Source organism: Myotis myotis, unplaced genomic scaffold (assembly GCF_014108235.1).
Source record: "Myotis myotis isolate mMyoMyo1 unplaced genomic scaffold, mMyoMyo1.p scaffold_m19_p_2, whole genome shotgun sequence".
NCBI lineage: Eukaryota > Metazoa > Chordata > Mammalia > Chiroptera > Vespertilionidae > Myotis > Myotis myotis.
The window spans coordinates 135,727,278-135,742,674 of NW_023416324.1; the positions used below are offsets into that span (position 1 = coordinate 135,727,278).

General features: G+C 44.7%; 1 protein-coding gene across 5 annotated transcripts in view; it reads left to right on the top strand.

Annotated features, from left to right (window-relative positions):
- The first annotated feature begins 454 nt into the window (after nt 1-454).
- Nucleotides 455-15,397, top strand: part of CRYBG3 (crystallin beta-gamma domain containing 3) — a 131,278-nt gene continuing 116,335 nt past the window's right edge. For 4 of the 5 annotated variants that reach the window (XM_036352724.1, XM_036352725.1, XM_036352726.1 and 1 more), the window contains exon 1: nt 455-817. In XM_036352724.1, the coding sequence (XP_036208617.1) occupies nt 669-817 (149 nt within the window). In that variant the 5' untranslated portion in view covers nt 455-668. The remainder of the gene's footprint in view (nt 818-15,397) is intronic. The other variant, XM_036352727.1, reaches the window with a different exon arrangement.

Sequence of the window (15,397 nt, forward strand, 5' to 3'; positions counted from 1 at the left end):
CCCGCCGAGGCACTCCGGTACGGGAGTGCACCAGGTGCCCTCACAAACTTCAATTCATAAACCTTTCAAATGTCTGAAAATTCCTCGCAGTGACTGGGGGTAGAAAACATATCAGTAATAGAAAGTCAAACTTGAACGCAAAGCCTAAACTCCTTTGTGCCAGATGCCGGGAGACCTGCGTCGTCGCGGTGGCAGGTTCCTGGGTTGGTTTCAGGCTGGCGCCTCCAGCCGCGACCGCTACAGCCCCGGCCGACCTACGCGGGGACGCGGAGGGGCGGAGTCTCGGAGCCGGGGCGGGGCCTCGGTGCTACAGCGGGCGAGGGGAGGGCGGGGCCTCGGCGGGGCGGAGCCTGGGGTGAGGGCAAGGTCTCGGAGGGGCGGGGCCTGGGGTGGGGCGGGGCCATTGCGGGGCGGGGCGGGCAGCGGCCGCTGGCTCCTCCCTGGGGCGGGGGCGGGAGGAGGAGCCGCCGCGCAGCGCGAGGAGCTGCCGCGCGGGGAGTGGTGGTGCTAGCACCTCTCCCGCCCGGGATGGACGGTGCCGCGCCGGCCGCCGAGGCGGTGTAGCCCTCGCCGGGTCCCGCGGCGCCCGGCCGGGCTCCCAACTCAGGACACCGCCACTCCCGCTCATTCCCCGCAGACGGCCCGGGCCCGGCCGCCGCGCCGGGGTGATGTCCGGCGGCCGTAGGAGGGGCGGCGCCCCCTGGCACAGCTTCTCCCGGTTCTTCGCTCCCCGGAGTCCTTTCCGGGACAAGGAAGAAGAGGAGGAGGAGAGGCCAGGGACGGGCCACCCGCCTGCCCCGGGCCGGGGCGCTGCCAGGTGGGAGTCTTGGGGGCGTCGGGGGAGGGGGTCCTGCGCTGACCTGCCGGACGGGGCTCCCAGCCTGACGCCCGCCGCCAGCTGCACTTGGACCGCCACTTTCTGTTCTCCTTTCTCCGCTGCTCAAGTTTCCTCCTCCTCCTCGCCCGGTTCCCGGGCCGCACCTCTCCCGGGTTTGTTAAACGTGGATGAAGTTGGTGGCTCGCGGCCGGGTGCGCACCCCCTGGGCCGGCGCAGTCCGCGCTCTTCCCTCCGCCCCTCCCGTCCGGGTTCGGTTCCCGGTCGGCGCCCGAGCCTGCTCGCCGCGTCCGGGGCAGGGGCGCGCCCCGGTGCCCCGCCGGTCCCGGGAGCAGCCGTGAGCCGGCGAGCCTCCCCGGCGTGGAGGGGCGCGTCCGAGCGCTGGTGGGGGGAAGCCTCCGAGCGCCTCCCGCAGCTATTATTTTGCCGGCTTATTTAAATGTTCTCAAAAACGATTAAAAAAAAAAAGAATTGTGATACCGGGTCCCCAAGACTTCATCAATTTATAAACACCTCGCCTGTTTTATTTACCATTGCCGGGACGTAAATGATGCCGCCTTCTTTCGTTCTTTCCCATCTTTCTTCGGAAACATGCCCTTTACCAAACAGCCTCCAGGAACGGTACTGGAACTGCCTTGGTTTCAGTAATGAAAACGTGTTCCTTCCCTGTAATCTTTCCTCCTTCCTCCACCTGCTGTAAAATCTGTGTGCTTAGTTTTGGAGGGCTGTTGTGTTGTATTTGACGCATCTCACTGAAAGAAAAACAAAAAACAAAAAAACAAACCAAACCTTTTCCCGAGTCTTTTCCCCGTCATTGAGGAGGGAGAGGGGTTAAAGTAAATACAACTTCCCATTTTAGATCGTTGGTGCGAAGAGAGGCTGAAACGCCCTCCCCTAGCCTGCGCTAGGCGAGTGTGTAACCCATGTGATTACAAGGACGGGCCCCAGAGAGCTGTGTGCACTTCAGGTTTTAAAGACTTAGAGGGCTTCAAGGAAAAGTGGATTTCGAGAAACAGAACTCCGTGACTGAGCTGGTCCCATTAGTATTTAGTTTTGTGATTTGATTCTAGTCGGCTATGTGTTCCTCAGTTTCCCTGCTTGTGGACCATTTGCATTCTGGCCACCTGTTGATAAAATCCCACATCTTTCCAAGAAAGCTCCTACTAAATTGGTAGACTTCTTGGGGGAGGTTCCTGCTCTTATTACCCTGACTGTTAATGGAGAATTTAAAATTCAAAGTTACACAGTAGTTATAAATAGTTTGGAAGCCTGACTGGGCTCCACCAGCATGTCAGATCTGCTGGTGTGGGCAGTCTGCCTGTGGTGCCTGGCATCACTGGACAACACTGAACAGTCAGGTAATGTGGGAGAGGAGTTTAAAAGAAACCCCAGGTAGACTCCACAAACTGGGAAACTTGAGCCCTGTTAGAAAAAAATAGGTGGGCGGATTCAGGTTCATATCAGAATTGCCCTGAAACCCTGCCTGCCTTTCTCCGGGATTTGGGCTTTTAGGCACTTCTCACATCTAATCTCCTCTCTGGAGCTAACCACTCTAAGACAAACTAGTCTCTTGCCTACTTGCCACTTCCCTATTCTCATTGTCTCCAGATAGGCACAGGCTGGCTGACACTGAAAATGTTAATTGTGCTTATTTGAACACTAATTTTGTCTTCATCTTTTATAGTGTTTGCCAGATGTTATGGGGAGAGCAGATAATCCTTTGTGTGGGTGTTTTACCTTTTAAGAGAGCTTAAATCTTTCTTTTCAAGGATATAAACACAAACAAAGCCTTTATTGAAAGTTTAATGAAACAAATGGAAATGCTTAGTGGTACCAAATGTCCTAGTAACCCAACACCCTGGTGTTAACAAGATTGGAAACAGAATTGCGATTTGTCACTGTGATCTTATTTCAATCTGAAAGGGTATTTTGGCTGTCTCTTAGAGGCAGTAAAAACTTTTAGTCCTAATAGGGGCCAGGTTTACCTTATGTGCTGGTGATTTTAGAGGCAGAGGGGTCCATTTAGCAGACATGCAGTGTCTGGGAATAGCGATGCACAGCTTCCATGGTGTGCTGTAAGTTATTTGCTCTCCATGTGCTGTGAACAGATCATTTGTGTGTTGAGTTTGCTGTTGTTCTAGTCCAGTGGTCGGCAAACCGCGGCTCCCGAGCCACATGCGGCTCTTTGGCCCATTGAGTGTGGCTCCTCCACAAAATACCACGTGCGGGCGCGCACGTACAGTGCGATTGAAACTTCGTGGCCCATGCGCAGAAGTCAGTATTTTGTGGAAGAGCCGGTATTTTGTGGAAGAGCCACACTCAAGGGGCCAAAGAGCCGCATGTGGCTCGTGAGCCGCAGTTTGCCAACCACTCTAGTCTCATTAACCTTCAGCAATTAAAGAAACACGTTAGCTTGAACACTGTTGTATATACGAATTTAGGTGTGGGCATTCCAATTGCTCGTCAGCCCTCATATCTTGGGTGGTTGACCAGATCCAGAAAGTGCTTATATTTTTATTTTAGATTATACAGGAGTTGTCAAGAGTAGGCTTACAGTTGTTCATATGGAAAATAATACAATAATAAATAAATAATAACAAGAATACATACTCTGTTTTGCATATTCACACCTGTAAACTTACTTTTGCCCACGCCAGTATAGAAATGAAAACTGCAATTGAAGTTTTACATAGGAAACTTGAAAAGTCTGAGTTCTGTGGCTCCCAGTTTGAAAATCACTGCTGTAATGTTTAGCCCAGTTTATGGCACACAAGGAACATACTCATTAGAAGTAATAAGGGAGAATACGGAGGGCTTCGTAGTAGAGGTTTTAATGGGGCCTTCAAGGCATTAGTGGTGTTTCTATAGGTAGAGAATTGAGCCAGGAAGATAGAGATAAATTGGGAACAGGTCTTCTAGGCTGGGCAAGGGCTAGCAGGTGGTTACGATCTGTTAGAGGCTATGCACATTAGTGAGACAGAGTGAAAAAGGTGGTAAAAAGTTAGATTGAAACTGGATTGTAAAGGTCTAACAGAGATTCTCAATTAATAATTTAGAGAATTTTTTTGCCTGGCTGGCGTGGCTCAGTGGTTGAATGTCAACCTATGAACTGGGAGATCATGGTTTGATTCCCAGTGAGGGCACATGCCCGGGTTGTGCGCTTGATCCCCAGTGTGGGGCATGCAGGAGGCAGCCGATCAATGTTTCTCATCATTGATGTTTCTATCTCTTCTCCTCTTTTCCTTTCTGAAATCAATGAAAATATATATTTTTTAAAAAATTTGGAGAATTTTTGCAAAAGCCTGTTAAACAGATACTGCTAAAATGTGAAATTTGGAGGATAGCTGCCTACTAATTTTCCCCGCTTTTGAGAAAATGCTCCACTCTGTTTCTTTGCTATCTATAATAATAATAAAAGCATAATATGCTAATTAGACCAGACAGCTGAACGACCTTCTGGACATCCTTCCTGATGAAGCTGTGGCAGCGGGGGCAAGGCAGAGGCGGTTAGGGGTGATCAGGCAGGCAGGAGAGCAGTTAGGAGTGATCAGGCAGGCAGGTGAGCAGTTAGGGGCGATCAGGCAGGCAGGCGAGCAGTTAGGGTGATCAGGCAGGCAGGTGAGCAGTTAGGGGCGATCAGGCAGGCAGGCGAGCAGTTAGGGGCAATCAGGAAGGCAGGCAGGTGCGTGGTTAGGAGCCAGCGATCCCAGATTGCGAGAGGGTGCAGTCCGGGCTGAGGGAACCCCCCCTCCATGTACAAATTTTGTGCACCGGGCCTCTGGTATCATATATGACAGACTTGTTTATGATGAGCTCTATGCAATGTTTGCAACTCAGGAGGGAGAAAGGAAGGTGAGAACAGCATTTTTCAAGGGCTGACTGTGCACTTCTGGACTGGTACTTTTACTTAGAGCATGTCATTTAAACCTCACCCTCAGCCTGGAAGGTTGGAATGCTTACCACTATTCTGACAATTAAGGAAACTGAGGGCAGGACAGTTCTTACAGTGGACACTGTTGGTGGTTGGGTGGAGCAATTCTCTTTTTTGTTAAATTTTTTTTATTGATTTTTGGAGAGATAGAAACATCAGTGATGAGAGAGACTCATTGATCAGCTGCCTCCTGCACGCCCCCACTGGGGACCAAGCTCTCAACCCAGACATGTGCCCTGACCAGGAATCGAACTGTGACCTCCTGGTTCATGGGTCACCACTCAACCATTGAGGAACACTAGCCAGCCTGGAACAATTATTTTTTGAACTGGACTCTTCTGTCCTTGGCAAAACATTTGGCATCTGTGACCCCACCCACTAATTGCCAGCAGCATCCTCCAATCATTGGAATAATCCTGAACACCACCCAGGTGGGTGGAAGAGAGTGATTTACCCCAAATTATGAGAGGAATAAGGTCCAGGGAGGGGTGAGATTGGAACTTGGGTTTTTCTAACTGACTCCAAAGCTCTGATATTTTTTCTCACACCAGGCTTCTGAGCTCCTTCAAAATACATTAATATTTAAGTCCATTGGACCTTTATTTCTTTTGCTCAAGGATGGGTGACAGTATGTACCATTTTAGATATATTCTTTTGGGCTGTTCCTTTGAGTGTCCCAATATAGTGTTATTGATAGAAGGTAAGACAGCATCACTAGACTCAAAGATGGGCTGTGTCATATTTATCCTGGTGTCTCCTTTGCCTAGGTCAGGTGAAGAGTGAATCTCTGTTTGTTGGTGGAGCAGTAAAGCACTTATGAGTGGTTTTCAGCTAGGGGTAGTACACACCCCATCTTTAAGCATTTAGAAACATGGAGGATCTTAAATGTCTCCAGACAGTGTTTGCCTCTCAGTTTAAAGTTCAGAGAATTTTTGCTTGTCACCATTGGTGAGGGTGTTAAATGGGTAAAGCCAGGATGCTAAATGGCTGGTTATGTAGGAGATATTCTTATAAAAATGGTCACTAGTGCCCCTGATGCATGAGATCTGTTGGCCTTCAAGTTCAAGTGTTGACCACAGCTTCAGTTATATGAGGAAGGGAGGTTTGTTCTCTGAATGTTCATGGTGACTCTATTTCATAGACTTGAAAGCATTTTAGAAGACTAGAGGTGTGGTGCACGAAATTCATACACTGGGGGGGTGGACCCTCAGCCCGGCCTGTGCCCTCTCGCAGTCTGGGATCCTTCGCTCCTTACTGCCTGCCTGCTCGCTGCTTCTTACCACTTGGCTCGCTGCTCTCTAGCACTGCTGCGGAGGTGAGAGAAGCTCCTGCCACTGCCGCTGAGCTCTCCAGCCATGAGCCTGGCTTCTGGCTGAGTGACACTCCCTCTGTGGGAGCGCACTGACATTGAACGTCTGCCCCCTGGTGGTCAGTGCGCATCATAGCGACCGGTCATTCTGGTCTTTCCACTGTAACAGTCACTTAGGCTTTTATTATATAGACTAGAGGCCTGGTGCAAAAATTCGTGCACCAGTGGGGTCCCTTGGCCTGGCCTGTGGGATCGGGCCGAAACCAGCTCTCTGATATCCCCCGAGGGGTCCCGGATTGCGAGAGGGCACAGGCCAGGCCGAGGGACCCCACCGGTGCACGATTGGGGCCAGGGAGGGACATGGAAGGTTGGCCAGCTGGGGAGGGACTGCAGGAGGGCTCCAGGACGTGTCTGGCCTGTCTTGCTCAGTCCCGATTGGCCAGACCCCAGCAGCAAGCTAACCAGTCGGTCGGAGCTCTGCCCCCGGTGGTCAGTGCACATCATAGCAAGTGGTTGAGCGGCCTTAGCGTATCATTAGCATATTACACTTTGATTGGTTGAATGGATGACTGAACACTTAAGCATATTACGCTTTTATTATATAGGATAGGGTAATCAGTAACTAGTTTAGTTGAATAGGACATATCTATGTGATGTTGAAAGACCACATCAGCAGTCCAGACCTGCAGTAATTAAAGGAGACTAGAAAATTCTAGAAGTACTCACTGGTGTGTTTTTCTGAGAATCTTGAGCTCCCAGGTTAATGGAAAGTACAGAATCTACTCTTGGCAGCAGAGTAGAAATATAGGCTGTTTTAGAGAGTTGAAACTGTGGAGGTTTTTTTCCTTTTGGGGTTAGCAGGGTGTATGCCAGATGGCTAATTTGAAGATTCTGTTTCTTGCTGAGGGCATTCCTTGAAAACTAACTCAATTGTTCACTAGATGTGTTACAGAGTGTACATGTACCTCCAATTGGCCTGCAGTAAATTTACTCAGAACTTCTAACTATATTAAAACAATTATAACATTTTTGGGTAGGTTTTTTTTTCCATTAAGAAGGTAATAGCAAATTTTGTAAAATAAGAGGAAAATATTATTCTTTCAAGATAAAATATTTCTTAACTAGAGTTCTGATGAATATCACTGAAGCCTAGATATGCTAATACAACTATGCTAGCAAGAAAACACGGGTTGATGTAAAGTTAAACTCGGGAAAATAATCTGGGCTATCTCCCAGATTATTAAAAGAGCATCAGCATGAAATAAAAGTTAAAGAAGTCATATTTATTTTGAGTCATTTCAGTTCATTAATTTGAGTTCATTAATTTGTTAGTGTCTAGTATGGTGCTAAGCAGTGGGGCTACAAAGAGGAATGAATGACCAAAACTGTCCTCAAAGAGGTATTAGTTCATGGAGATAAACATGTGCATGTCTTTTCTCAAGATGAGCTCATTATAAACCAAACATGTTTTTGGTGTGTGTGGCTTGTTTGGTTTAGAACATACTGTCAAATATTGTGTGAGAACTTTACTGAGCTTTCAAAATATTTTCTCACATTATTAAACCATTTTCCCTGAGCATGGTTTCATTTGCATCCTTTGTCAACCCAGTACAGGGGGCAATGTGATGGAACTGTGGCCGCAGGTGAGGGGCAGCTTTCCCTCCGTCCCTCCTGCCTGCTGCTCCTTGACGCTGCAGGCTCAGCCAGTCCTGTAGATGGAGGCAGACAAGCACACCCTTTCAGGAATCAGCATGCCAGGGGAGTGGAGATCCTTACAGTGATAGCTGGATGTTGATAGAGAAACAGATTAAAGTTTTGCGACCAAAATAACTCAATTCTTAGTATTTATTTAGTTGGCAGTATTGAATGGCCAGGTAATGGCACAATTCCAGCAGGACTGCACCTTACTGCTGAACCCCTGAGAGTACTTAACTGGAAGTATCCCAAAGCAGTGGAACAGCTGTTTGCCTGGTCAGGTGTTTTTTTGCCTAACCAGGTTAGCGATGACAAAAACTAAACCACCAAATATATATCTCATATGTGATGGAAAGACTTTGTTTTCTTTTCCCCAAGAAATAAAATGGAGAAAGCCTCTTGAGTGGCATTCTTTGAAGTAGAAAAAAAAAAAGCTAAACCACCCTTTCTTGAAGCCTTAGTAAGACCCAAGTCCTGTGCTTGGGGCTTTAAATACAGGGGTGGACAAAGGTAGGTTTATAGTTGTTCCAATGAAAAATGATACAATAATGAATAAATAATAATATGAGAATAAACTGTTTCACATATACTCACAACTGTAAAACTTCTTTTGCCCACCCCTTTATATGTGTTCACTTAATTCTCAGAGCAACCTTATGAGAGAGATATCTTTACTCCATTTTACAGATACATAACTTAAGTCCTGGAGAAGTCTAATAGCTAATCAGAAGTGTCGAAGCATCTGTGATAGAGTCAGGAGTCAAATTTTCCTTCCTGAATTCAAAGCGTACAGCATGATGTGACGGCTTCCTCTGCTTAACTTGGGAAGACCCATAAAAAAGTCTGGCTTTGGAAAATGGTTTTGAATGCAAATAAAGGACAATGGCATGCCGCTGGATGTCTGTCCAGATGGCCTGGGCCAGTGTTCTGTACAAAAAAGAATCTACAGTCCTAGCAATTGAGAGAAAGAAAAATAAAATGTATATGTTTATACAATTTATAAATTTATATTTAAACACAGAAAGGGCCAATCTTCTCTAATAGAGATACAAATTGAAACTAAAGCAAGATGCCATATTTCACCTATTTGATGCGCATATGAGTTTGATATGAGGATGCTCATACACTGCTGGTGGGAGTGTAAATTGATACACCTCTTGGGAGGGAAATTTGATGAGTTCTGTCAATACATTCATGTACTCTGACTCAGCAATTTCCCTGTAGGCATCCCATGAGAAATATGCAATTTGCAAGCAGACCCAAAGTTGCTTTTGCAAGTTTAGTCATTGTAATGCATTTTTAATAATCAGAAGGTGAAAAATAAAGTCAAGTCCCATCAGTAGTGGACTAATTGATAAATCATGGTACATCCATGTAATGGAAAATTATTACACAGCAGTCAAAAGTATGGAGAAACCTTTTTATGTGCTGATAAGGAAATATCTCCAAGATACATTAAACTAAAAAAAAAAAAAGCAAGAAGCAAACCATTGTGTATAGTATGTTCCTATTTGTATATAAAAAAATGAAGGTATGAAAAACTATTACTAGTGTTGTGTGAACTATTTAGAAGGGATAAAAGACTGGGTGAAGAATTGAGGAAGAGAAGGGAGACTTCATTTTATACCTTTTTATATTTAAAAATTATGTGAATTACTTATTTGAGAGAAAAAATTGTTTAAAACCTAATGAATATATGTGTACAAAAGAGGAAAAGAAAACCAAAGAATGTATGACCTGCATTAGCAAAAATTCCCCAAAGAAAGAATGAACTCCATTAATTTGTTCAAGTGAGAAAAGTTACAATTAAGGCTATAAATACATGGAACTAATATTTATAGTGCAGAATGATATTTTGATACTTTGATATTTTAACACTTTCTACAAGTATGAGTGAGGTTTATATAGTAGTAGTCTATAATGTGAAACTGAGTGGAGTTAATAGAGCCTCAAAAATATCAACTCAAAGTGAGATCACTTTCATCTGCTTTGAGGAAGCAGTGTGACCCTGGCAGGTCATTAGCCCTCTCAGATTCTGGTTATAAAGTGAGGGAGGTGGCCCTCGTCTCTAAGGTCTCTTCCAACTTTAGCATACCAGCGAAAACTCCAAAGGGTACAAAATAAAGAAATATGCCTTATACTTGGTAGATCAGGAGGATTTTTGTTTTACTGGAAAAGTCACACATGAAAATGCATTGGTTAATTCCTCTATATCAGTGGTTCTCAACCTTCTGGCCCTTTAAATACAGTTTCTCATGTTGTGACCCAACCATAAAATTATTTTCGTTACTACTTCATAACTGTAATGTTGCTACTGTTATGAATCGTAATGTAAATATCTGATATGCAGGATGGTCTTAGGCGACCCCTGTGAAAGGGTTGTTTGACCGCCAAAGGGGTCTCGACCCACAGGTTGAGAACCGCTGCTCTATATGATCCTGTCATTTTCATCATTTGATTGAAAACCTCACCAGTGTTTACCAAGAATTCATTTAGTACCACTTGCACCAGGCACTGTGCTAGTCCCTGGGAATCTAGCAGTGAACACAGTGCAGCATGGTTTTTGCCTCAAAGCACTCATGCAGATTGTGGGGAAGGCAGACATTCCACAAATCTTTCTTCTTGCTAAAATACGCGGCAAGGTGATAATGCAGGGCCTGTGGAGCATTTGGCAGGTGTGGGCCCATTCCTGAGACTCTCCTCTTAGAGGGAGCTGTTTTAATCTCATTTAATCTGTTTCTTGTATTTCTGTACATGTGTCTAAATAATGCTTTACTAACCTTTCTTTATCTATAAACTTTAGACATTTATATTGACTTCTGGTTGTGGTGGATGAGAACTAGCTATTTGGCACCTCTTCCCACTTCCCTTTACTTATCCAGCCAAAATAATTATTAATTTTGGGACTAAATCAAAAGCCAATCTTTAGCTTTATGTAAAATAGTTTTGGTTTCATTATTGCAGCATGCTATTAAGGAGGGTGATTTTTATATGCTCTTTGTGACCAGTAGCACAAATGGCAGTGCTGGAAATGACACGAAAATGGTATTCGAGTGCTCTCACAAATACTAGTTTCATGAAATTTCTACCAAATGTATGTTAGAAATTTTCTGCTTCACTCTTTGTATTAAAATTTATACAAAACATGGATACTATCTTAGTGGGAGATCATAATTTTTTATGCCATGCTTGTTATGACAAGTAATGAAATATTTAAAATTTTGCATTTTGATAAGTGAGAATAAGTTAGGTGATATGTAAACTCTCTGTCTTTTATTGTTTTGATTGTCAAAGCACCAAGGAGCAGCCCTAACTGGAGGGCTGTACTGTGCTATGTCAGTCAAAACTGAGAATTCATGTAATACTTTTGATTTTTCTATTCCAGGCAGGCAGGTACGGATTTTATTTGGCAATGATACAAAGAAGTTACCATTATATATTTCTACTGTTAGTATTTTCTATTTGTCTAGTTTAAATTTATTCCTTGCACTTTTCCACAAACTTGTTATTTGTTTTTTAAAATCACCTACAATACTTTGTATTTTTTGTCTGTTTTTAATAATATATGCTTTTTATAAAACAGGTATGAAATTACAAGATAATTTTTTTAAAAAGCACAACTCATAACCCTACCCACTCAGAGATAAGTACTATTCTTTTAGATCATTCCCTTTGTGTGTATCAACACCTATACATTTTTTTAAAATATATTTTTTATTGATTTCAGAGAAGAAGGGAGAGGAAGAGAGAGAGAAATCAATGATGAGAATCATTGATTGGCTGCCTCCTGCATGCCCCCTACTGGGGGTCGAGCCTGCAACCTGAGCATGTGCCCTTGACTGGAATTGAACCCAGGACCCTTCAATTTGCAGGATACGCTCTATCCACTGAGCCAAATTGATTAGGGCTACACCTATATATATTTTTACAGAGAATTAAAGGTTTCTTCAGTATTTTGAAATTTGAATTTTTTTCACTTAACAATGACACTGTAACATTTTCTACACTAGTGCATATATTTATAATAATTATAAAAATAATATTAATTTAATCCTTTAAAAAGTCTTAGATGTATCATCACTTTTCAGAATCTACTTGAAATAACTAAATGTGCCTCTGTTTACATAGCATTTGTATTCTAATGGAGAGGGCAGAAAATAAGCAAGTGGTATAAATTAATGTATAATGTACTTGGAAGTAATTAAAGCAGAGCGAGGGAGTAGAGCATGATGGAGATAGTGCGTCTGGAGTAAGGGTGTAGATAGGATGGTCGAGGAAGCTCCCTTTACTGAGTAACATCTGGATGATGTTTGGGAGTGGGGCCTGAACAAATGTGAGGGAAGAGCTCTCCAGGCAGAGGGAACAGCCATTTCCAGAATGGAAGGGAGAGTGGATGTTGATGACCTGGGGACGGTAGCCAGGGGCCAGGCTATGGTAAGGACTGGAGATGGTATTTACTTTATTATTATTATTATTGATTTTAGAGAGGGAGGAAAGGGAAGGGAGGGGGGAGGGAGGGAGGGAGAGAGAGGGGGGAGGGAGAGAAGGAGGGAGAGAGGGAAGGGAGGGAGGGAGGAAGAGGGAGAGAAACATCAGTCTGAGAGAGAAACATTGATTGGCTGCCTCCTGCATGCACCCTGACTGGGAATGCACCTGCAACCTGGGCATGTACCCTGACCAGGAATCGAATCTGCAACCGGCCAGGGCTCGTATTTACTTTTTGAAAGTATCACTTGGGCATGGGTGTGTGTGTGTGTTGTCTCACATAGATTGTTACTTTATTAGTGTCTAGAACCGTGGTTCTCAACCTGTGGGTCACGACCCCTTTGGGGGTCGAACGACCCTTTCACAGGGGTCGCCTAAGACCATCGGAAAACACATATATAATTACATATTGTTTTTGTGATTAATCACTATGCTTTAATTATGTTCAATTTGTAACAATGAAAATACATCCTGCATATCAGATATTTACATTACGATTCATAACAGTAGCAAAATTACAGTTATGAAGTAGCAACGAAAATAATTTTATGGTTGGGGGTCACCACAACATGAGGAACTGTATTAAAGGGTCGCGGCATTAGGAAGGTTGAGAACCACTGGTCTAGAAGAATTTACACAGGAGCAAGGATTTGAACTGGAGGTTGGAGGTGGGGTCAGCCTTGGCCAGGCTCTGGGAAGGCGCTGCAGCGTCCCTCCCTCAGGGCAATGTGTGGAATGGGATATGAACAAGTGGCCCATTTTAGGAGGCAGCCGGAATACTCATTGAGGTCACATCATAGCAAGAGATTCAGGGTATTAATTCTTGGGAGGTGGGTCTCAAATATTCAGAATCTAAAAGATATGAGGGAGAGGACTTGGAGAATAGAGCAGATACTAATGCCCTGGATGGGTAGACAGCACAGGTACACATCACACACACCGCAATTCTCACTCTGTACCAGCCGTGGGCAAACTACGGCCCGCGGGCCGGATCCGGCCTGTTTGAAATGAATAAAACTAAAAAAAAAAAAGACCGTACCCTTTTATGTAATGATGTTTACTTTGAATTTATATTAGTTCACTCAAACACTCCATCCATGCTTTTGTTCTGGCTCTCCGGTCCAGTTTAAGAACCCATTGTGGCCCTCGAGTCAAAAAGTTTGCCCACCCCTGCTCTGTACTCATGATTGAATTGTGATTGTGGTCTTGTTTTGAGGGCATGAGATGAAGGACGGGAAGTAAATTAGCTTCAAGGAAGACACCTAAATTATAGGAGAGCGGCCAACATGATAAAGAAAAGGCCGTCAGAAAGTCTAAGATTGCAAAGCAACAGAGCTTCATAATCATGCCTATTACCTTTCCTCCCTTCCCCTGAATTTTCTCCAAAGAGTTCTGAAATTCCAGTGCCAGATGTTTGAGCTAAAATACATGCTGTTTGATTGCTGCTTTTAGTTACCTTTTAATTTGGAGCCCAGAAATAGTGCCATAACCACCTGTTCTATATTCTGTTAATGGTCATTAAAAAAATACAAGTACTACTCTACTGCTCGCTGTCACCGTGTAGGAATGGACAGCTTTCCAGATGGTCATTTGTAAATCAATGTGGAAGTCTCTCTTTATGCTGTAGAGGCCGGATGGGGATCAGGCCAGTGCAGAAAAGTCTGTTTGATCCATGATGTAGAGCAGTATGTCATTGGGCAAGGAGAATGCTAGGCTAGCATGTGAAGCTGTGTTTCTAAGAAAAACATCCCCAGAGTAGTGTAGATGGTCCTCAAAGCCTGAGCAGACCCTTCAGGAGGGTGTGTGGATAGAGTCCATATAGTGTTTAAAGACCTCATTGAAGGCTGAGAGGGTAGAGTCTAAGGCAGTGGTCGGCAACCGCGGCTCTTTGGCCCCTTGAGTGTGGCTCTTCCACAAAATACCACATGCGGGCGCACACATACAGTGCGATTGAAACTTTGTGGCCCATGCGCAGAAGTCGGTTTTCGGCCTGGGGGAGTCTATTTTGAAGAAGTGGCGTTAGAAGAAGTGGGGGGGGGGGGTGGACATATAGAGAGGATAAACGAAAGGAGATAGACGAAACAAGTATACAAGACGAGTGTGGATGGGAGAGTTGGAAGGGGTCGACCTCAGCGAACGTACCTCAATCAGATTGAGGACGTTTTTAGCAAAGGCCAGCTTAGGAGTACCCTAATTAATAACAGTGTACCTACCTCTATAGTTTAAGTTTAAAAAACTTGGCTCTCAAAAGAAATTTCCATCGTTGTACTGTTGATATTTGGCTCTGTTAACTAATGAGTTTGCCAGCCACTGGTCTAAGGGAACAGAGGGTAGGCCCAGAGGTGGCCTCAGTGACTTTAAAATAAGGGACAGTCAGAGTTTCTGCCTCTTTGTTTTAATGCGCTGGTGTTGATACTGGTTTTGAGTTGTTTCTTGGTCATAGTCTGTTCCTTTACCACAGAAGCCTCAAGGTTAGTATACCTATTTCTTTTTCCACTCACCCTGCTATTGAAGGATCATATGGGATTTTCGGTCTGGCTGAGAGCTGGTCTGACCCTTTCAATTTACGTATTGGGAAAATCAGATCCAGAAAGATGCGCATTCTCTAAGGGGCCATCCCTAAAACAGAGACGTCCTCCTCCCCTACATGTCTATTTTGAGTTTCTGCAAAGCATCTTGCTACTAATGACAGTGGGAAAGGGAGTGAATAGGTAAAATACCTCTTCTTGTTCCATATTATTTTTTCATTTAGTCCTTCAGAGTAAAGTCACGGACTGATGTATGACTCGATCACATTTCAAGGGAAAGCCAGATTCTGGGTTTCATCATAGGAGTTGTGTCAGTAGACTCAGAGGTGAGGAGCAACATGCCAGGAAGAGAGGCCATCGAGAGAGATGCTGCCTAGTGGACCCGGCCCCCAGAACCAGCAGTTTTATGTTAGTGGGGGAGGAAGATGTGATGGAGAGATTTGCCCCAATTCCCTGTCCCTGTCTCCAACAACACTGCCGGTTCCTCTATTGCAGAATGCACTGCACAGTGGAAGTGAAAGTCTAGGGTGGGAAGGTAATTGCGGGCAGCTGAGTGGGATGGGGAGGAAGAGGGAAGAGAGAGCCACAGCAGAGGCGGCTGGGAGTGGTGGGCA